This window comes from Ceratotherium simum, chromosome 15, assembly GCF_057802395.1.
Source record: "Ceratotherium simum simum isolate JZ-2026a chromosome 15, ASM5780239v1, whole genome shotgun sequence".
NCBI classification, from domain to species: Eukaryota; Metazoa; Chordata; class Mammalia; order Perissodactyla; family Rhinocerotidae; genus Ceratotherium; species Ceratotherium simum.
This window is the reverse complement of record NC_141914.1, coordinates 2,881,142-2,905,539: the sequence shown is the minus strand read 5'-3', so window position 1 is coordinate 2,905,539 and position 24,398 is coordinate 2,881,142. Positions and strand designations below refer to the sequence as shown.

At 38.0% G+C, this 24,398-nt stretch overlaps 1 protein-coding gene across 1 annotated transcript in view; it reads right to left on the bottom strand.

The window, feature by feature from the left end:
- The window catches only part of EPHA6 (EPH receptor A6), a 788,910-nt gene that overhangs the window by 103,634 nt on the left and 660,878 nt on the right, over window positions 1-24,398 (bottom strand). Inside the window, 1 exon segment of the mRNA XM_087439470.1 lies at window positions 17,293-17,354. Coding sequence (XP_087295596.1) covers window positions 17,293-17,354 — 62 coding nt within the window.

The following is a 24,398-nucleotide window of genomic DNA, read 5'->3' as shown; positions in this document are numbered from 1 at the left end:
ATTTTCAAGGTTCATTCGTGTTATAGCATGTATCAGTATTTTATTATTTTTACTGATAAATAATATTCTACTCATTTTGTTTATCCACTCTTCAGTTGACAGACATTAGAGTTACTTCTACTTTTTGGCTATCATGAAAGATTATTTTGGTTATATATTTACCTTTTATTTGGTGAGAACATTTAAGTTCTACTCTCTTAAAAAATTTCAGTACATGATACAGTTTTATCAACCATAGTCACCATGTTACACATTAGACCCACAGAACTTATTCATCGTATAACTGAAAGTTTGTACCCTTTTACCAGCCTCTCCCTATTCCTCCCCGCCCCCATGCCCCCAGCAACTACTTTTCTACTCTCTGTTTCTATGACTGACATTTTTTTTTAGATTTCACATATAAGGGATACCTTCTATTTTTAACTTCTTGAGGAACCTCCATACTGTTTTCCATAGTGGCTCTATCAGTTTACACTTCCACCAACAGTGCATAACAGTTCCCTTTTCTCCACATCCTTGCCAGCATTTTTATGCATCTTTTTGATAACAGCCATTCTCACAGGGCTGGCCTCTTTGCCCATTTTTTTTTTTGTGTGTGTGAGGAAGATCAGCTGTGGGCTAACATCCGACGCCAATCCTCCTCTTTTTTTGCCTAGGAAGACTGGCCCTGGGCTACCATCTGTGCCCATCTTCCTCTGCTTTATATGGGACGTCGCCACAGCATGGCCTGACAAGCGGTGTGTTGGTGTGCGCTGGGGATCTGAACCTGTGAACCCTCGGGCCGCCGAAGTAGAGCACACGCACTTAACTGCTATGCACGGGGCCAGCCCCACCTTTGCCCATTTTTTAATTGGGTTATTTGTTGTTTTGGTATAGAATTGTATGAGTTCTCTGTATATTTTGGATATTAACCCTTTATCAAACACGTGGTTTTCAAGTGTTTTCTCCAGTTCCATAGGTTGCCTTTTCATTTTGTTGATGGTTTCCTTCGCTGTGCAGAAGGTTTTTAGTTTGATGTAGTCCCACTTGTTTATTTTTGCTTTTGTTGTCTTTGCTTTTGTTGTCAAATCCAAAAAATCATTGCCAAGACCAATGTCAAGGAGCTTATCCTCTATGTTTTTTTCTAGGAGTTTTAGTTTCAGGTCTTATGTTCACGTTTTTAATCCATATTGAGTTCATTTTTTGTATGGTGTAAGATAGGTGTCCACTTTCACTCTTTTGCATGTGGCTGTCCAGTTTTCCCCGTATAATTTATTGAAGAGACTATCCTTTCCCCATTGTATATTCTTGGCTCTTTTTTCTTAAAATAATTGACCATATATGTGTGGGTTTATTTCTGAGTTCTCTATTCTGTTCCATTGAACTACGCATCTGTTTTTATGCCAATACCATACTGTTTACTTTGATTACTTCTTTTTTTGATTATGCCAATACCATATTGTTTACTCTGATTACTATTGCTTTGTAATAGAGTTTGAAATCATGAAGTGTGATACCTCCAGCTTTGTTCTTGTCTCTCAAGATTGCTTTGGATATTTGGGGTCTTTTGTGGTCCTATACAAATTTTAGGATTGCTCTTTCTCTTTCTGTGAAAAATGCCCTTGGAATTTTGATAGGGATTGCATTGAATTTGTAGATTGCTTTGGGTGGTATGGACATTTTAATGATATTAATTCTTCCAATCCATGAGCACAGACTATCTTTCCATTATTTGTATCCTCTTCAGTTTTTCACATCAATGTCTTACAGTTTTCAGTGTACAGATCTTTAACCTCCTTGGGTAAATTTATTCCTAAGTATTTTATTTTATTTTTTGATAAAATTAAAATGAGATTGTTTTCTTCATTTCTTTTTCTGACAGTTCATTGTTAGGGTATGGAAATGCAACTGTTTTTGTATATTGATTTTGTATGCTGCAACTCTGCTGAATTCGTTTATTAGTTCTAACAGTTTTTTGGCGTGTCTTTTGGGTTTTCTATATGTAATATCATGTTATCTAGAAATAGAGATAGTTTTACTTCTTCCTTTCTGATTTAGATGCCTTTTATTTATTTTTCTTCCCTAATCGCTGTGGCTAGAACTTCCAATAATATGTTGAATAAAAGTGGCAAGAGTGGGCATTCTTTTCTTGTCCATAATCTTAGACAAAAAAGCTTTCAGATTTTTACTGTTTAGTATGATGTTAGCTGTGAGCTTGTCATATACGGCTTTTATTATTTTGAGGTACATTCCTTCTATACCCATTTTGTTGAGAGTTTGTATCATAAATGGATGTTAAATTTTGTCAAATGCTTTTTCTGCATCTATTGAGATGATCATGTGGTTTTTATTCCTCGTTTTGTTAATGTGGTGTATCACATTGATTGATTTGTGGATGTTGAACCAAACTTGTATCCCTGGAATAACTCCCACTTGATCATGGTCTATGATCCTTTTAATGTATTGTTGAATTTGATTTGCAAATATTTTGTTGGGATTTTTGCATCTATGTTCATTAGGGACATTGGCCTGTTGTTTTCTTTTCTTATAGTGTCCTTGTCAGGCTTTGTTATCAAGGTATTGCTGGCCTTGTAAAATGAGTTTGGCAGTGTTCCCTCCTCTTCTATTTCATGCCAGTTATTTTTAAATGATTTTAACTAGTCTTATTACCAACATTTGAAGAGATTTGAACTAATTGCTTTCATATCAGCAACATAGCAATCCCGTTTCTAATAATGATAAGTGGCATCATTAAAAAATGAGATTTTGTTGTTCAAAAAGAAAATTAACTACTTTTTCTGTCTTCTTTCATGGGACTATACAATGTAGTATATTTATTCTTATTGACACGGCCAAGGCCTTCTCAGGAGTCCTTGACTTCAAAACTAGTTTTATAATTGCACTAAGATGTGCATCTGCCTTTTTTCACTATGTTGACATTTGTACTAATGGTTCAAAATTCTGGTGGGTAAAACTGCAGGAGCCTTAACACAAAACAAGGTAATAGCACCAAACCAAACTGGACTAGTATTTTCATATTCTTCTCTGCCACATAAACTCAAAAAGAAAAAAGGAAGCTTCGTGTAAGAATGTAATTGGTGAAGCAGTGAAACATTAATTTCATTAAATGTTAATTATTCATGAAGCACTCTCAGGATCAACATCTGTGGTGGGCAGAAAAAAGCAGGACTGGGCAGCAGGAAAAGTTAAAGTACAGTGATTCACAACAAAGGCCTTGGTATATCCCATGGAATGTTCTGGATCTGGGATAACTCTTCAGAGTGGGTCCAAACTGAGGAAAAGGGGCTGGGCCCTTGTACTCCCACATCAATCAATCAATTGGATGCAGGCTGCCCCTCCAAAGGTGTCATGGTCTTGGGTGAGATGGCTTTCTCTAGCCAAGAGTATTTCCCAGAGAGGGAATCAGCTAAGAACTATCAGCTTCCAAAACTCCAGAAGCTACAGGAACAAGGGAGTTGATCCTGAGAGTTTTCCCCAGTTCCTTCATGCAAATCTCCTTTTAAGAGTCTGCTTCCCAGGGAACCTAACCTGTGATAATCTCTATATCTGTCTATCTGCCTGTCTGTCTATCTATCATCTATCTATCTATCTATCTATCTATCTATCTATCTATCTATCTATCACCTATCTATCATCTACCTATCTTCTCTTTATAAAATGTGAGCTTGATGAAAGAGAAGCTCCAGAAACATTTCTATATTCTTTTGGGAACTCATACCTCAATTGCTGTCACATTATTCTAGAGAAAAAAGTAGCTAACATTTCTTAAATGCTACAAACCAGTCACAGTTATAAGCTCTTTACAGGTACTATCTCACTTACTCCTTGCAACAACTCTGTGATATAAGTGTAGTGTTATCTCCATCTAATAGATCAAACTAAAGGACAGAGAGATTTAATAACCCAGTAAATGGTGGAGTCAGGATTTGAATCCAGGCAGTTTAGCTCCAGAGCCTGTATTCTTATTAATTAGAGTTGTCCAAAAGAGAGTTGGCTCAAATTTTGCCATAATGATCTAGTCTGGGCTAGTCTGGGCAGCATAATTTGGCTTAATACAACAAGGTATAAAAGAGCTCTGATACCATTAAACCGAAAACAAACAAACAAACAAGAACACTCCAGATAAACCAACAAATGAGGATCTATTTTTCTATGTCTGGTTGAGAGGAATAGCCCTATTTATTCATACATGAGATATGGCTCACATCTATTTCTCTACAAATGATGCAACTCTCTCGTTAAAGTAAAACCTATATCTCTTTTTCTAGTCCTTGTTGACACAGCCTCCTCAAGTGTGGGTTAGGACGTACTGGTTTTCTTGAATATGGTGGATGGTTAATAGATGGCGACTGAATGAAACAGCCTTTGATACCATCTTGTAGTGCACTGATTCCTACTGCTCTATTACTCCTGTTGTCTTGTGTAGAGGAGAGTGTTTTCTTTTCTCAGGTAGGACGTGGGTTTTCTCCCTTTCAAGCAGCAGTTCTATCGCACCCCCACTATCCTGCCATGCCTGTGTCAGTGCTCGATAAATATTAATTCGAATTGAATTGAATTGTTTATGAGGGGAGGAGAAAAATGTGAGAGCACTAAGATTTAATATCTTTGGGCTTCCTACTAGAGATTAATCAAAAAGAAACTATGAATTTTTTTATGACATATGGCTTTTTCTCAGGAAGGCAGATTCAAATAAAGAGAGCGAATGTGGCATATTTACACACTGCATCTCAGAGCTTAGTAGCTGGAATTCAGTTTGTCTTCACTCTTCTTCTCTCTCTCAACCTGACTGCTGAGAAACATGGAGCTTAACCTCTCGGTGACAGAGGGTGAAGCTGATTGGAAGCAGGTTTCTGCAAACTACACATACTACTGTCTGCTCTGAGCTCCACCAGACCCTCTCTCGGACCCCAGAGCACATCCACCAGATCTGGGCAGTCACTGGCACGTCACACTGTCTCCACAGCAATGCAAGCTCTTGACAGTGGTTTTCAAGGCCCTGCCTTGTGGGTTGTGCCCCACGGACACTTTAAGCCTCTCACTTTAAGCTGTCTATTCATTTTAGGCTGAGCTAAAGTACTGAGCCTGTGCTTATCACAAATGTAGGATTTGAATGCTATGCTGTCCTGAACTCATCACATTACTGTCTAACAACACTTTTTAAAGTAAATATGTTCAAATTATATGAAAACACAAATATCACCCTGTCCCTCATTTGCTTAAAACCCTTCAGTGACCTTCAGTGACACAATACAGTGCAGTGTTCAATACAAAGCCATGACCCTTGCTTCTATCTCTAGTCTCACATCCTTATTCTGATTCAATATTTTTGTGTTTAATTCTCCCCTACAACACGTTATTTCATGTCTAATGTGCTGTGCTCATGCAGTTCCCTCTTCCAAGAATGCCCTTCTAGTCTTCTGTCACCTGAGTTTTTCATGATAAGTATCATCTCTTCTAGGAGGTCCTCACTGAATCCCCATGTTCACTCTTTCAAACAATGCTCATTGAGCACCTACTACGGGCAGTCATGGCTCTACTTGCTGGAGTCAAGCTGGGAAGCACAAGAGAAAGGTGCCTGCTCCAGTTGTACCCACATTTAATCGGAGACAGAGAGACAGAAAGTAAATAGGTAAAAACTAAATGAGATACTTTTAAATAACAAGGAACCATAAAATAAAGAAAATGGAGTGATAAGAAAGAGAATGACATGATGGAGCCTGTGAACAGTTTCCAGCATGTACAAGTGGCTTCAGTCAGGAATAGCTTGGCACGCCTGAGGAATGAAAGCCAGTGAGGCTGGAGCTTGTTGAGTGAGAGCGAGACTGGAGAAGCAGGCAGAGGCAAAGTCAGGTAGGCCTGTACACCATGGTGAAGAGTCTGAAATCTATTCTGAAAGTAATGAGAAGCTAGAGAAGAATTTTAATGGGGGGTGATATACTCTGACTTGTGTATGGAGAGTGGAAGCAGAGAGATCAACTTGGAAGCTATTAGAATAACACAGGAGAGAGAAACTGGTGGCTTGAGTCAAGTTTGAGATCCATTTTACAGGCACAGCCAGCAGGACCTGCAATAGATTGGGAGGAGGCAGACTGGCCAGGCAAGTGGAGGAATAAAGCTGGACTGAGTTTCTCTCTTTCTTGCTCTCAGACCATCCAGTCTACACAAACACTAGCTAAAACCATATGTGACTGTGTCTGTCTCTCCTGCTGGCTTGATCATGATCTCACTTAGGGCAATGAGTATACCTTGTCTCGTTCATCTTTGAAATCTCATGGCCTGGCACCATACCCGGCATACAGTAGATATTCAACAGATATTCAGTGGATTGAACTGAGCTGCGTTTATTTATTTTTCTCTTAATGGAGTGAAGTACTTCAAGCTTTTAGTCAGTAGTAGGATATTTTCTTGAAGTATTTTTCATTGAAAGTCAGATTAATGAAAAGAAATTCTCTGAGAAAATCGTAAGTAAATGATAAGTATGAATAACATTATGCAAAAATTAATTTATGATAAATGAATTAAATCTAGAACACACAATAGCTTATTTAAATGCCATCAGAAAAGAACGTCTCTCCAGCAAAAAGGAATCTAGGGATCCATTCTCCATATATTCCACCACAATCATTACTGGTCTACAATATAAATCATTGTTCTCAAACTTTGTGTTGAAAAATGTGCAATACTCCTTTGTATAGAATAAATAATTATAGTGATTCAGCGCCCTGAAAATGTTAAACATGTGTGATAAACAATACTACATCCAGAAGATGATAAGCTGCTATTCTTGAGTAGAATTAATAAAAACTGCACATTATCATTTAAGAAACATTTACAAAGAATCAAATTCACTATGCGGTGTCTTGGTTACCAACAATAAATAAATCAACTTCCAAAGATTCTTCACAAATCTGGTGCAATAAACACTATCGCATAGTGATAGTTTATGCTCCAAAAAGAAGTAACAAAATTTGGGTTCATATGTACGTCAAAAGGTTTTTTGGTTCACCACCCACGAGTTATAAGAAATGGCGCCAGCCTTTCAAAACAGAATGACAAAAATGGAAGGGTTAGCTGAAGCCTTGTAAAATGATTACTTCCAAAATGCTGACTTGAGCTATGAAATGGCTGTGTAGGAAATGCACCTTACTAAGCAATTTACAAGAGATGGAGGTATACGGTCAGTGGACACTTTGTAAGCCTCTTGTCCCCCTACTTCTGTATTGCTAGACACCATTCTGAGAAAACTGGATGTTGTCAGAAATGCAATGGGTTCATAAGGGACAAAAGATGAGAATCTATGAAGAGCCACAACAACAGGGAGGAGCTGATCTCTGGGTTCCTAATTGTCCCTCGGTCCAAAAATATCCTCATCCATACTTTCGGCACGTTTTCACTTCTTTTTGTTTTGCTACCTGAAACTCCACTATTAAAATTCTATATGGGCCACATTCATAGAATCAAAGGGTGGAATGGTCGTTTCTAGGGGCTGGGGGAGGGGGATATGGGGAGTTGCTAATCAACTTGTTTCAGTCAAGCACGAAGAATAAGCTCCCGAGATCTGCTGTATGACATTGTATCTATAGTCACAATAATGTACTGTCCATTTAAAAATTTGTTAGGAGAGTAGATCTCATGTTAAGTGTTATTACCACAATAAAATAAAAATAAGGAAATTCTATTTGGGTTTACAAATTCACATAAAAGATGCAAAATCATCTGGAGGAATTAAAATTGAAATTAAAATAGTATTTGAGAATCACATACTAGTATGAATTAGTCTAACCTTATATCCAGCTGGGGTCTGTGGCAATGAGAGAATGAGAGCTTAGATTAGGGTGGGGTGAGGTCCAGGTTACAGGTGATGCTAGGGGGTGGAACAAGGCATGGCCTGGGGATAAGAGGGATGGGGAGGTGTGCCATCACACGGGATTTAAAACAGTAAAAGTTGAATATTGGAGGACCTGGGAAGAGAATATGAAGAAAGAAGTGGATGCTACAGAAAATGGCGTTTAAAAAAAATGTTGCCCAAGGCAAGTCATGTACAGGGGAGGAAAACACACTCTTCTTTTTGAAGGAAACTCCTGCCTCCCTTCTGTATTGGAAGTTACATCCTTTAGCTGTAGTCTGTGTTAAAGAGGCTTTTATGGATCTGCCTGGGGACTCAAACAATATCTTTAAAAGAAATATTTACGGGAAAATGCATTCTCAGTTCTGAACAATTGATTTATAAGTGACTTTGCAGAAAACAGTCCTTGGAGGATTACTTCCATAACTTAAGCTTCAAGCTAAAATTCAGTTTTTATATGTTTCTAAATCAGAAAGTTGACCCATTCTATGACTTTTGAAAATGCTCCTGAATTTGAAAAAGAAATGGCTAAACTTATTTATAGATTTGAAAAGACCAAATCATTCTTGTTTTAAAATAACCATTGAACAAATAGGAGTCAATATCTCCTTTTCACTGGTCTTGGTGCTTGTGGCCTCCCCAGCTGAAAATCTTATTATATAACCCGTAGGATATTTACTAAATCCTTCAAGGCTTTTTCTTTTGCAGTCATCACGGATCTGAACTTAAGTTGGGCAGTTATATTTTTAGTTACAGAGGAGAGAGGCCACCAAGAGTGGAATCAGAAATTTCAATCATAAGGAAAATAAAATGTCATTTCTAATATACCTAAAAAATCTAGGAAGGAAAGTAGATATGGATTTGTGAAACATGGCAGCTGGATTTCAGAATTACATTTTAAGAACTTACAATGAATCTGAATATAATATAGGCTGAGCTAACAAAGCTTACACTGAATTTGATTTTTTTTTGCTTAGGTTTGTGTGAAGGTAATCTCCACTAGCTAGTATGTGCTGCACTTCAAGAAGGCCAAGAAAACGTAAACTGGTTTGGTGGTCTTCTGGGCTAGGGCGTCACAGAGTGCCAATGTCTTGATGAGGTGCCATTAGAGTGCGTCAGAATTACCCGGGAAAGTTTTTACCAGATATATCTGCTTGGGTCTGCAAGTGTATTTTGTAAAATCTCTCTAGGATGGTGATTCTGATTTGCAGGCATGGTTGAGAACCACAAGTTTCGAGTCTAATATTTAGTTCTGTGAATCTAAAATGTCCTGTATGGTCCAAATGGAGGAGTAGCAATGACCATAGAGGAGTTCAGGAAAATGCATGGCATTTCTCTACAAGTCACTATAATCATAAATGACACACCATTAGAAAAGATCAATACAAAGTCCTATATGCAAACGGAGAACTAGTAAGGAAAATTATAAAATACTGTCTCATGGTACTAGGGTACTACAAATGAAACTACGCATTTACCGTACTAAAATGTTTAAAGAGAGAAATTCAAGCTATTGGAAGTTGATGCTCTAACTCCTAATTTAAAAAGAAAAAGTTCAGCCTTCCATATGCTTGGTTGCAAATACACTGTTGTTTCATATACTTGGATGTTTACTGTCACATTACTTTTAGAACAGTATTTGGCATTAAGCTGGCACAGGTGTGATAAATAATAGTATTCATCTACATGAAGTTTCACATTTTTTTCCTGAAAAAATGTAATTAAGGGGATATAATTCAACCAATAACTTTCACGGCTTAAAAACAGGTATTGGTGGATAAATACAACTCCACTGTTTTTCACTGTTGCATATAAAATGAATATGGTGTAGATTAATTTTGCTCTTATACCCCAGCACAAATATAATGCCACACAACGCAATTTACAGGAAAAATGTGCTAATAAAATACAGGTCTCATTATTAATATATAACTAGCATAAGGTAAAATGCCATCTTTACTAGATTTATAATTTGAGTACATAAATATTTAAAAGATCCCTTTAATTTTTTAAATTAATATTTGCTTTGCATTTGTTCAAGGAAACTCTTCAAATGACTCACATTGCTTTTAAAATGCTGATATGCACTTATATGTATTATTTAAATACTCATATTCATGAGGTATAGCTAGATTTTTTTTAAATGGTGCAAATTAAAACTATTTTTAGCCACTACAAAAAACAGACCAGGAAGTAACAGAAAAACAATTTTAAAACTCTTAGTGACATCTTCTGAAATATATTATAATAATAGTAAATAACATTATGGAGACCTTAACATATGCCAGACACTATTCTAGGAGTTTTAGGCCTGTTAGCCATTTAATACTATAATACTCACAGTAACTGTAGGAGGTAGTTATTGCCTATTATTGACCTTATTTGGTAGATGACAGCTGTCCTTGAATCTTCTCTCTCACTTATACCTTTATCCAATCCACCAGCAAATCCTATTGGCTCTGCTTTCAAAATACAGCACAGAATCTACTATCTTCCATCAACTCAACTGCAACCATCCTCATGTAAGCCACCGTCACCTCCTTACTTGGATTATTGCAAAAGCCTCCAAATTTCCTGCATCCATCTGTACCTCACTATAGTCTCTCCACAGTACGGCACCCAGAGCGACCATTTTAAAATACAGTCGGATTAAGTCATGCCTCTACTTCAAACCTGCAGAGGCTTCCCATATCACCCAGAGGAAGCTCAAAGTCACCACCACGGCCTCAAGACCCCACTTCAGGGGTTTTACAGCGAGGCTGCACATTAGACTCGTCTGGGGAAACTTTGGACAAATATTGATGCTTGTGTTCCACCCCAAGTGATTCTGATCTAATTCGTCTGGAGTGCAGCCTGGAACTTGGGATTGTTAAAAGCTCTCTAAATTAAGTGATTACAACGTGCAGCCAAGGTTGAGAACCATTTCTCTCCCAGATCTGAGCCCCTTTCTGCCTCCATTGACTCTGACTTCATCTTCTACCCCTCTACATACCCTCTTCTAGCCATAATGATAGGGTGACTGTAGATTTCATTATCCTAACTGCAGAAGAAAAGGGTCCCTATTAATAATGATGAAGAGACAATAGGCATGAATCAGCACCGTCCTAGGGAAAACAGGCATAAAGACTTAATTTGCAGTTCTGTGGGTATGAAATGCTCCCACCTAGGGGCATTGGCACTTGCTATTCTTAGTCTTTGGAATATTTTCCACCAGATATCCACCTGGTTTGCTCCCTCACCTTCTTCCATCTTTACTTACATGCCACTCTTCTGTGAGACCCTCCCTGTCCACTCCATTTAGTGTGAAACCTAAGCTCACCCCTTCCACTTCCCCTGCTTTGTCTTTCTCCCCTATCTGATGTACCAGATATTTTGCCGAATTCTTTATTTCTCCTCCCACTAGATTTTTTTTATTTCTGTTTTGTTCATTTCTGTATTCCAAACTCCAGAGCAGTACCTGGTCTACTATAGTCTGTCAACACATATCTGTGCAAAAACATGAAAGAATGAGTTATCAGCTGTTTGAGCAAATCACCTCATTTGCTTTGCCTCAGTTTCCGTATTGGTAAAATGGAGATAATAGTAACACCTTTTCATGATGTTGTAAGCACTAGGTGAGTTAACACACGGGATTGGAACAATGCCCGACTCATAGAAAGCACACATAAATGTTATCTACCTTAGTTAATTAAAGATATCCATCTTCATTTTTACTTTAGCCACTGACTCCTAGGTCCACACCTGAAATTGTCATCCCTAAAATGAGGGATGACAGAAATCTTAAGTATCAATCTATTGTGTTGGTAAACTGGTCCTCTGGAGAAAAACAAAACAAACAAGCCTGGCTTTGTAGCATTTGCCAATTTCTGTGGTGTAAATACTCCCATCGTGGTCAGCTTCAAGCTACTAACAGTTTAACCACCAGTTCCCTAAATTCCTGGCTATTTCCTAATTGTCTCTTGCAAGCTGGAACGATCTGGCTCTGACAAACCACTGCCACATTCTTCTGCTCCTTGAGCTCTCACCCTCATTCACAACTATACCTCCTCTTTCACATAATGAAGACTCCCAGCCCATAGAATTTCTAGTTATTCCCAGCCTATCAGCCTCTATTTCCTTCTTTATCCAGCCAGGATTCACCAGCTGCCTCCCTGAGAGATTCCTCCACAGCCACCCAACTCCCCTTTAGAATCCTCATTTTTCTGTCGTGCCTGCTCCACACACAATAGCCGCCGTTACCTCCATTCTCACATTTGGGGAGTCAAGTATTCCTGCAGAAAATCGTGGAAGCATGCACACCACTGCCAAAACACATCATGTTCTCCACATCAGCTGGATGTCAGCATGACTAGTCAATTATTTTACTTTCTCCAGGACCAACGACAGCGTCTAGCAGGAGTGGAGGAAGAGTGCACGTAGCTAGTAAAAATTATCAAGCTAGCAGCCCAGAAGATCCTTCCCCTGGTCACTTAGGTTGCATATCATTAAAAATCTTGAGAAATAGTTTTAGCTGGCTGCCATTGCTGGGTCCCAGACAACCTGTTCCTGGAGTAGAACCTGCTCCTGGTGGTCCTGCTGTTTTTTCTGATTAGCTTCTTTTCTTTTTAACTTCAGCAAGTATTCTAAACATTCACCTTAAATGAAGGTTTGTTCTCAAACTCCCACATAAACTTTCCTCCCACTTCACATAGAAATGCAACATCAGGTATCATTTCCTTCAGTTTAATGCTTGTTCCACATAAATCTCTCTAGGTCCATGGCACACAGTCCCTTCCGTCTTGGAAGACGTGGAGGCTTCTGCTACTCAGTCAATTCTCTACCAAGGTCCTTGATGTTGTACCTTCCTATCTCCTGAGATATTTTGGCTTACCAGTTTATTTTTTTAAATTCCCCATTCCTCAGTGTAAAAATTGTCTCAATCATATTCCTACCTTAAAAAATTCCTTTGATTTTTCTTTTTGTCTACTGGCATCTGATTTATCTCTGGCTTTGCCATCTCACCCATTTCTCCCTAAAAAATGGTCTCCACCTACCAATTCCCATTTATCTTTCATTCTCATTTTGCCCTCTGCATCTGGCTTCTACCTGGGATCAATCCATTAAAAGTGCTCTTGTTGAGATCACGGAAGACCTCTTAACTGCTAAATGCCATCCATGCTTTCCAGTCTGTCTTTCAGAATTTCTCAGCTGCACTTCATACAATTGTTCCTTAGCTCCCGCCTGAATCGCTCTGTTCTCTTAGGTCTGGGATGCCACATTCTCCTGTCCGTCCTTGCTCCTCCTGGACCATTCAATCTTATTTACCTTTGGAGACACCATCTGTGCTGCTTCCTCAGGTTGGTAACACGTAGAGTTACAACCTTGCTCAACTCCTTTTCTTTCTCTAAAAGTTCTTCCTAGGAAATATCATGGTTTGGGTTTAAAAACTACCTTTATGCTACTGACTCCCAGATCTTTAATTTTAGTCAAGATTTTTCCGCTGAGCTTCACATTTGTGTTTTTAATTGCTGTCTGGATATTTTCACTGCATGTTACATAGGAATCTCCAATGTAACATGACCGAAATTAAACTGATCATCTCTCCCAGCTACCAGCCATCCTGTTTCTCTTCTGTATTTTCATTTCAGCTGGTAGCACCACCTTGCATACATTCTTCTGGCTCCCAACCATCCTTTCCTGAGCATGTTTTAGGCTATGGTTTCCTTACTCAGTCTGATTTTGTTTGCTTTTTGTATTTATTAATTTCTCCCATTTTTGTTTTGTTTTATGGATGACACTCTTCTTTCTTTGCTCACATGCTTTGTAAATAATGTACCTACATCTTTTCTCTCATGTCAAAGGATTTGAGGTGGGAGCAGGAGGATGCAGCATGAACACAATGTACTATCTTGAACCAATGGTATCATATTTTTGTGTAACTGAATTTTGTGATACAATAAACAAATCCACATTCAAAAAATGTTATCAAATAAACAAATAATTTTTTCGTGGTTGACATATCACATTTCAAAGTTTTAAAATACATTTTAACTATTTTTTTTGGATTTTAGGTTAATATTGTTATAAAAATGGAGGTCCAAAAATTTATGGACAAGCAGTTACCAGGTAAGTGCCAAAAAAATTGTTTATGAAGTCCATATGCATAGTTGAAGAGAGACCATACAGAGATGGTGGTCAATATCTCACTTAATTCACACTCGTGTATGCCCTTGGACAAGTTTTGAAAATCTGCACATCAGTGAGGTCATGCCTCCCAGCAGCCAGGCTGATGCTGTGCTTGCTACGTCAGAATGCATTTTATTTTAAAATTAAAAACACACACATAGTTACATACCCGCCCACACCCCTTCTCCGCACACATGTGCACACACACACATACACACAAACATATGCTCTTAACCACACCACCTCCTGCCAATATATATCTGGAGGAATGTCCACAAGGGTCTGAAACTGAGTAAGATTTATGAATCTGGTGCAGTATCACAGCCAGCCAGCCACCACCAGTGGCACTGGATTGTAATCTCGTCCTTAGTTTGCTACCACTCCTTCATATAGAACAGTAAATTGAAGTGATTTTCACACAGTGTGGGAGCCCAAAGGGAAATCTTTCCTGCCTCCAGTCAGCACAGAATACTATTAATGAGCCATGGATGGTCCCCCACTACGCCATGCACTTAGCCACTTCCTCCTTTCTGTGCTCACAGAAGCTGCAATGATCAAATTCTAAAGCGGTAGTTTGAAAAACGACTTTGCTTTTGAGAATTTGTGGGATATATATATTTATATATTTTATTTCTGCTTGCCATGGGGAGTTGAGTTCTGCTATTGACATAAAGTTTATAAAGCACTTTGAGCTCTGGGATAAATGAGATGTGATTACAAAGAAGGGTAAGATTCTTAAAGAAGGGTAAAAAGGGAGTACTGGCCCTCTTTTGTGTGTGTGTGAGGAAGACTAGCCCTGAGCTAACACTGGGTGGCAATCCTCCTCTCTTTTTTTTGCTGAGGAAGATTGGCCCTGGGCTAATATCCGTGCCCATCTTCCTCTACTTTATATGGGATGCCAGCACAGCATGGTTTGACAAGCGGTGCATCGCTGCGCCCCCAGGATCCGAACCTGGGAACCCCGGGCCGCTGAAGCGGAGCATGTGCACTTAACCGCTACACCACTGGGCCAGCCCCTGGTCCTCTGTTTTTTTCCCCATTCGTATGATTTTTATTTTAATAGAAATTCTATGTGCAGAGGTGACATAAGACCACCTGGGGGAGATGGCAGTGGACTTATAGGAAGTAATAAGTAATTTAATAAAAAGACAGAATTCATAGTGTATGAGAACATGGCTTTTTGTATCAGAGACTTGAGTTTGAATCCTCGCTCCACCAACTTACAATGTGTCAGGCATTATCCCATAAGCTTTACAATAATCAACTCTATTAATGCTTATAACAATTCTGTGAGGTGGATACTGTTAATATTTCCATTTTATACACAAGTAAACAGAGGCACGGAGAAGTCAGTCACTTGCCGAAGTCACAGGGTCACACAGCTGGTCAGTGGCAGAGCCAAGGTGAGCCGAGATAATACGTGCTAAGTTTCTCGTGGGACCAGTGATGGCAGCCACCATCACTGGACATTTAGGCTTCCCTAGACTCTGTGGTGTCTTCCTACACGGTGCATGACAGCCGGAAAATATTAGTTTTCAAATTTTAAATCATGAAACATACCACTTATAAACATGTAGTAGGATGTTTATAAGTAAATATTTTTATTTATAACATATTACCTTTTCTTTATAACATATTTTAATTAATTCATGATTCAGCAGGATAAAAAGTATACCTGAGGCTGACATTCTCTCTTAGTTTGCTTGTGGCAGGCATTTGATCCAACTTTCAGCAGCAATTTAGATTGAATATCTGTTAACGTTATTTGCCATTATATTCAGCTCCAGGATATAGTTGATACCAAAAAAAGAAAGAAAAAACCCAAAAACAAACCTATGCCAAGCATCATTAGATATTAAGTCATTTTGATATGTATCTCATAAAAATGAGTTTTTGAATAAACATAACTGAAGGCCGTAAGTATATACGCATTTCAAGTACCATAGATGTTCCTGACAAATTATTCTAAAGTAATTTAGCACACTTACAGGAGAAATGAATACAAGCTATAAAATAACATTCTGAGAATGGCTACAGAAAAGAACAAATAGTTCATGTCCGCAAACACCTATGAATTTCATTTTGCCCTAAAGAGTGTACTGGGTTGAAAGCACGCATTGCGTGAGGAACATTGCTCTATAATAGCTTGGTGATTTTGCTGAATTCAGCTTCTGGCGTTGAATCTGGACATCAAGTCCAGTCACAGTGTAAATATATCATCACTGCTAATATTGAGAGCAGTTGAGGAAGAGGGCATGGAATCAAGAAAAACAAATGAAAATGAGATCAAGAGAGAAGGGTGAGGTGCACAGAACTTGTCCAAATACCATGGAGCAATAATGAAGTGAAGAAAGAACGCTTGAAACTATTTATTTGCATGAAAATGAAGAAGAAGAATATAACACATTCCAAATAGTAAAAGTCCAGTCATTTTATAAGTAAGAAAAATGGCCATGTGTCCGAATAGAAAGATATTAGAGAACAGGGTGACATGCAAGTACGTGACCTCTCCTGGGGATGAAAAATACTTACTCCAGTGACTGTTTTTTATATTTCTGTTTTTTTCACTATCAATGAATATTTTTGCAGCATATGATGGCTTTGTAAATGTTAAAGACGTTATAAATACATGTTGAAGTGTACCCTCATGGTGCCTTCTCAGCTCTGTTTTCTGTACTACTATATAAAACAAATGATGTTTGCATACACTGTACTTTCAAGGATAAGTCCCTTTAAAAAGCGTGCTTTAAAAACTTTTGTTCTAAAACAAATCTCTGCTAGAGTTTTATTCTTTCTCCTTTTGTTTTACGAATAGTCAGTCAAATTAACTTAAGAGGGACAAAGTCGATAAACCAGTTTTCTGATATGAACTTGAGTCATTATTGGTAAATATACATCAATTTAAGAGGTTCAGCATTATAGATAATGCATAAAATATCACACTAGGTAATTTAATGTGAGAAGGGCAGATGAATGGCTATGTGATGCAACTGAGTTTCATTTAATCTCTTTCCTTATAACATCTTTTGAAATATATATATTATTATAAATATATATACATTAACACGGCAAGTGAATGAATAGGAGAAATCAAGTATATCATTATGTATATATACTCCCCCCTGAGTAACACTCCAATGTATCACAGCACCAGAGAAATGCCGCTATTCTTCATGGAAAAATTCACAAATTACATTATGCAAAAATTAATTTATGATAAATGATTTAAATCTAGAACTCAAAATAGCTTATTTAAATGCCATCAGAGAGGAACACCTCACCCGCAAAAAGGAGTCTAGGGATCCGTTCTCCATATACTCCACCACGATCATTACTGGTCTGCCTGTAAGAAGAGCAAGAGAACACACAAGGATTAGACAATTACAGAATGCGTGCTGCAGCTAGAGATTTCCAGCAGCTAAATTATCTGTATTTTATTAATAGGAACTTCATTTTCCAACACGCTTCTATAAAAGAACTCATATTATGTACACAGGCATCTCTCCATTTCTTAATAGCATTTTTTCCTTTGAGTTCATAAAAAGAACATGAATTCCTATATGGATTACGAAGGAATTAAGCATTTCCTTTTCTAGAGCCCTGCAACCACTGTGTACATTATGTTCCTTTTGTCCCGAGCTTTTCCCTGAAAGACAATCAACAGCTGAAGCCAGGGTGGAAGCAGTTACTGTGGCTGCTCTGGCAGCTGTGGGACTTCTCCTAAGTGATGCAGTAATTACGGCTGAATTACATTAGACCAGGCATTTCTGAAATATTCCTACGGCAAAGCAGAAAGGAGAAATTCATAAATTCTCTCTAAGAAATTACAAACCATCGGTCATAGTCTGCTTTTAAGGGCTTTTAAATAGAAAAATGTCAGCAGATTGATGAATCTACAAAGTTGGTGGGATTTGTAATAGTTCTTGATCATCTCTTTATTGGACATAGATTAGATCAACAGAACAATGACGGCAAACGTGACAAATAAGTAGCTCTGATTTTGCAGTCTAGTGCAGAAGCTAAAATCAGAAGCTGAGTATCATTTCTTTCTTTTTATCATATCTATTTGCAATTGCTACAGTTCCCAATACACCTCTATTAGGCAGAATATTTGACATAAATAACTGATTTGCTTCAAAGAAAAGAATCTATTTGTTCTGCCCAGTTTCCCAAGTTTAAAAGATAACCTCATTTCAGATGAAGGGAAAATGATATTTACCTGAAATAAACATGTATGACATACTTATTTTTTACTTCTATATTTCTTGCTTCTCATTCGAATTTTTAGCAATTCAATTTGCACTGTGCACAGAGTTTTTCCCCATGAGCACAAAGTAGATCTAGAAAGAGATTATGTGTACCCATGATGGAAATAGCAGATTTCGTATTGTAATTCACGTCCCTTTTATGAACTCAAAGCCTTGTGGGTTAGAAAGGGTGACTGTAGCAAATTAGTACAATGTCTGCAAATGCTAGATTTTACACTGGAATCTGTATTTTAAAGAAAGATGAGGTAAAGGTTAAATGTAGTAATAAAGCTCCAATTTATTATGCATAGAGTTAGGACCCAAAGAAGTTTTCCATTTTAGTGGATTTCTACAATGTTCCTCAAAGTCATTAATTTCATCCAAATACAGATAAAAAACTTTATCAGAAAATATTGAGGTCAGATGAACTGTCAGCACTATTGTAGGCAGGGATCTAGAAGATCCACGTCTTAAATCTGAAAGTTTGTCATGAAATCTTTTATTTGGCCGTTGGTTTCAGAGATCTTGGAGATCGGAGTCTGATGCAAACATTGGGTTAGCAAGGTACAGAAAATAAAAGGTCATTTTTATACTTATATACAAAAATTCCGAGACCAGTATTCCAGTTTGAATGATAATGGAGGACAGATGTTAGGGGACAGCTGGCTATTACAATGACTGCCCAAGTTCTTCTCCTGCCCACAGTCACACCTTCTCAATCCGTCTTGACCATGGCTGCCAGAGAAACATATTCAGTTTTATAAAAATATATTTAAAAAAATATTTATTCTTTCCCTACGAATGTAGCTTTATGGATAAAAAGCACTCACTCACATTGATACACACCACTGGTGTCCCTATTGCACAGGTGAGGAAATAAGGGATGGACAATTAGACTGCTTGCCCAAAGTCAACAGCCAGCAAGTGGCGGTATCAGGTAGTCTGTCTCAGAGCTTGAGCTCTTTCCCTTCTGCCACGGGTGCCTCTCAGACACGATTCACAGATCAGAGCTGGAGGCCGGCCTAGTGCTCTCCGGCGATGGACTGCCTCTCTCCTAACCAGCCTTATCGTCGGCTGCTCCGTCAGTTGTCATTATCGCCATACTTGTTCCATCCTGCCTCCTCCTGCCTTTCCTTTCGGTATTTCCCTGCCAGGATTATCTCCCAACTTGCTCCTCTCCCTAATCACACCTCACACCTCCCCAGAATCTATACACAGAACCTCCTTCTTGAAAGTCTCTCACCCTGATACTCTCATTCCCATCACGTCTACTGTGCTGTACACCATCATACACAGAACATTTCGTGTTCTGCACCACGAAATACTGTGCCTCATTTTGTATTAGGTTGTCTTTCTTTCTTATCTTCCCGTAGATGCTTCATATCCCCATTCACTGGGTTTCTCAAGGTCACGTCCCATAGAGCTGTGCAGAGTAGGTGCCTCACAGAAACAAGTTGATTTTTCTCATCAGTTTCACAATTCCTCAGAGAGTAACACTGAAGCATTTCAGCAAGATTCTGATCTATGTGAATACAAAGTACTTTGAAATTAGTTCTATCTATAATTCCTTGGGAGATACTTTATGCAATCTTAAAATTCATCAGTGACAAGTTTCATCTTCTCATTAAAGATAATGAAAAGTCACAAGAAGGCTCCCTCGGTTTCCTGTGAATTAAAAGTTTCACACCTGAGCTCTGCATCTTTTGTATTTTGTGCAGTAGCTTCAAGTGAGAGCGGCTGTTATTACACTAAGGAGTTGTTTTTTTAGAATACTGCTGGCATCTAACCTGTAATTTGTTTCCTAGTGGTTTTCTGTAGGGAAGTTAGTTACACTGTGATGATTACAAGCAACTTGACAGTGCATGATTACATCGTACAATCAAGAAACCAGATAAGGATAAGGGAATTTACGCAAGTTAGGATGGTATTCTAATATGTGGTGAGGTGAGAGAAGTCTACTGGTAACAGTGCTTTTTATGTATTATTTTTAAATATGTAAAAATTATATATTGTATTATTGTGTTTGGAAAATATATTTGGAAGTAATTCTCTCTTTTTATATTTTCAAAAATTTCAGTTTCTTTCCTTCTTTACAATTTTAGCCAGTTACTCCAAGTGCCTCATGTCACAGAACTACCTTAGTATCTGCGTTGTACTGAAGTCAACAGACAAACTCCAGGATTCCTGAATGTTAGTCACGTCTCAAAACCTTCAGATCTTTTTCAGAAGCCTCATCAGTTTGATTTAAGAGTTCTTCAGAAATACTTCTACAGGTCACATAAAATGAATTTCTTTCGTTTTCCTTCATAAATAGCCCAGAAATGGTTGTGGATATTTTAAATTGCATTGGAATCGAGATCCTGCAGGAAATCACTTATTTATATTCTGAGCACAATGAATCACAAAATCCCATATCATCTTTTTGTTATAGAGAAGAACAATTATTTTCTTTAATTGGGACTTTTGTGGACTATTGACTAATGAATCTTTTTCCAATTTGCAGCTTCCCGACACTTAACGGTGACTTTGATACAGGAGATGTTGGGAAACCATCTGATCATAAGACTATACTTTTCTTGTGCGGCTGTTAAAGAAAACAAAGGAGAGGCATTATGTAAATATTTGCTGGGAAATGTTGGGAAAATATTTTGCGAGTGAAATAGTGGTGTTTATTTTTGGCCTCAGAGAAGTTTTTTGAAAGAACAGAGTTACAGAGATTTAACATTTTCATATAAGTAATGAGTTTATGCTGGATGTAGTATTTTCTATCAGTTTGGCAATTTCTAATGTGCAGTCAGTAATATCAAGAATCTAAACAAATCTCAACAACCCCAAAACTCTATTAGAGATTTAAATCAATCCTAGTTTATTTAACATTATACTGTGTCTATATTTTGCCTACCAGGTAATAAAATTTGTGGTGATAACTTGGATTGACAGTTAGGCTGCTTGTATTTTTCCCCCAGTTACAATTCAGGACTTTTTGAGCCAATTATTTAATCCATTTCTACCTCCTCTGTTTCTGCTGTAGAGATAGTGAATTATAATTATAATCTCAAATGGATTTGATAATAAAGGAAATAATTTTCTTATTCCTCTAAGGCATTCAAAAGATATGGATGATGTAAAGTCAAACAAAGTTATAATATATTAAATAATTATTTTTATTCACAAGATAAGAACTAAAATTGGGGCATTATTTTCCTCTTATTCTGCTGCCTGGTGACTACCAGAGCATGTCCCAAATGAGTCTTATCCTCAGTGAGTTTGAATCCAAACTTTAACATTTCCCCTGAATTTTCTTTTCCTCCTATATTCCCGTCTTGATTAAAACATCACCATCCATCTAGTTACCTGGGTTCAAAACCCTGTTTCCATATTGGACTTCTCACTTTATCAAAGCCCTGTGAGTCCATAGGTTACTAAGTTGTGCTGATTCTATAGAAAATCTATTATTACCGCCCACCTTCTGCCTGTGTTTTCTCTTGCTTCACGTATTACAATAATCGTTTTCTGGTTTTTCTTACTCCTATTCTCTTCCCCATCACAAGCCAACACTTGGACAACCATTAATTTTGAACACTGAGGGATCCATCAAACATATTTTTTAAACGCCTACTATGTATCAAGTGCTCTTCTGGTTTCTGGAGAAACATCCTCAGTCACTACAAGATCCCCGTTCTCATGGGATCTGTGGTGGAGAGGGGACTAGAAATCAGTACATCACTGAAAGGGCTTAATGTCTCTCCCCACTGTTGAAAGACTGTTTCACTTACTGTACTGTTTGCCGCAGGATTACAATCTAAACGCCTTGGCGATTAAGGGCCTTCACCTTCTCTCCTCTGCTTTGTCTCTAGTGGCATCTTTTAGCTCCCCCTCTTCCTCTAGCTCCTGTTTCAAATTCTCTAGGGGCCTCATGACTTCCTAATATGACTTGACTTGTACCTTCCTCTCTTCTTTGGAAGGCTGCTTCTCATTGCCTCCACTTGGTAAAATCCTAGACTGAAGCAGAAAGTGCATCTTACAGACCATTCTCCCATGAATCACTCTCCCTGTTAGGAAGACTTGATCATTTACTTTCTCCTCCCTTGACATCTTAATCAAACAGTTACATCACAGGTAAGGTGAGCTACCGACGACCACACGGAGGTTCTGCCTCCCACGCTACAATGCTGTGAGGTCAGGACTCGGGCTTCATTCTTCTCTGTAAGTTCACAGTTGAGCACAGAGCGAGGCACAGAGAAGTGCTCAATTTTATTGTTTTAAATGGAACGCCAGAAGGAACACACACATAAAGACGTTCTCTAAGAATAATTCTAGACCAAGAAAAGGGTTACCACAATAACTGAATGGCAAATCAAAAGTCCTAAATTATTTGTATTGTAAAGGTGATCTTGGACAATCATTTTAGCTCTCTCAGTTTTTGCATCTATAAAATGGGGATAATATTACATACTAAATAGGATTTTTCAAAGGCTTAGATGAGAAAACATATAATTAGCACAGTGTCTGGCAATAGTTCGCACTCACAAATGCTGGTGTACATTTAGTTTCCTTCCCTTTTGTGCACAATTATCTGCTTCCCCTTCTTATTATATTTGTCCAGTATGTAGCAAAAAAATAGTTTTTAAAAGTGGACCACTTCTATATTTTATTGTAGTTTGGAATTGACATGAAAATTCTTTTATATGCTATGGCAAAGTAAAAATGACTGCTAGTTACGTTTTATATGACACAGTAAATTCCCGGTTTAGCACTGGAATTCTTGTGTCCCAGGCAAATGGGAATGGTTGGTTACCCTACAGCTGTGTGCTCAGCACAGTGCAGTTAGAGGTTGTGGGACCAGGGTCAGACAGCATGATGTTGAAGGTTTTCCACTTTGGCACGTGAACTTTCATATCTCACTCATCACCATCTCTCACGGCCTTAGTCTCCTCATTTGTATCTTATATATTCATCACTTGTATATTTGCATATTGTATATTATCACATAATAATAACACCTCCTTCATCACAGGAGAAGTGAGATTAAATGAGGTAATGTGTTTAAAACACAGAGAATAGTACCTGATACTAAATATTGAATCACCCAATCATAGCTTAAAAGAATGAACGGACAAATGTGAGTATTATATGTTACCTTACTGACTAGATGTTGAATCCTGAGCTAAGAAGTGGTTTTCAGAGTTAAGAAGGTTGGTTACTGAAAATGACTAAGGTCAGTATAGTTAGGAGCTTTCTTGACCACCTCAAAGGTCCATTTAAATCCTGTACACCTGAAAACAACACGTTTGAAGTTGCTTTAGAAAACAAGATGGTTTCTCCTAGGTTAAAATAATCAAGGGGCATTTTCTTACTTTAAATAACATACTCTACTATGTAGTTTCTTAGGAATAGCTTCTGTAGGAAGTAGAGTCTTACTCCTATCTAACAAGCTATGTTGTGTCTTCTGTACTCTACCTGTAACAAGATGTCTTATGGTTAATCTGGAATTGGTTTTAACCTTAGAGCTATTTGAAACCCCTAAATCTATATTTGGTTCCATGCTTCCTCTTAATTTCTTTATTTTGCTTTTTAAGTTTAGAAGTGATTCAAATGCCCTTGGAGAAATGCTGAGGAATAAATTATTTTATCCTGTGATAAAACAGCTGAGCAGAAATTAGGAAGGGTGATCTGCATTTATGAAAACAATAGCATTTCTTAATCTAGGTTGGTTTTAGAGTAAATGAAAGGTATGAGGCTAAAGAAATGAAACATAATTTTCCTGCCAGTTCCAGAGGGCACTGGCGTACCATCTGCACCAACTAAGTTCATTAACATTCTGTGCTGTCCCTGTTTCTACTGGAAATTACCATGCCAGTAAAAGACTTCTCCTTAACTAGCAGTGTCTTGTTGGCAATGAAAGTTACTGCCAAAGATGCCTGATGTTAGACTGTCTCCACTATAAGACACGGACCAGACGGCAAAATTTTAATAACATATGAGTTTTTAAGAATGGCTTTCTTGGGGCCAGGTCCATGGTGTAGCAGTTAAGTGCGGGCTCTGCTGCTGGCAGCCCAGGTTCGGATCCCGGTTGCGTACTGGAGCACCGCTTGTCAGGCCATGCTGTGGCCACGTCCCATATAAAGTGGAGGAAGATG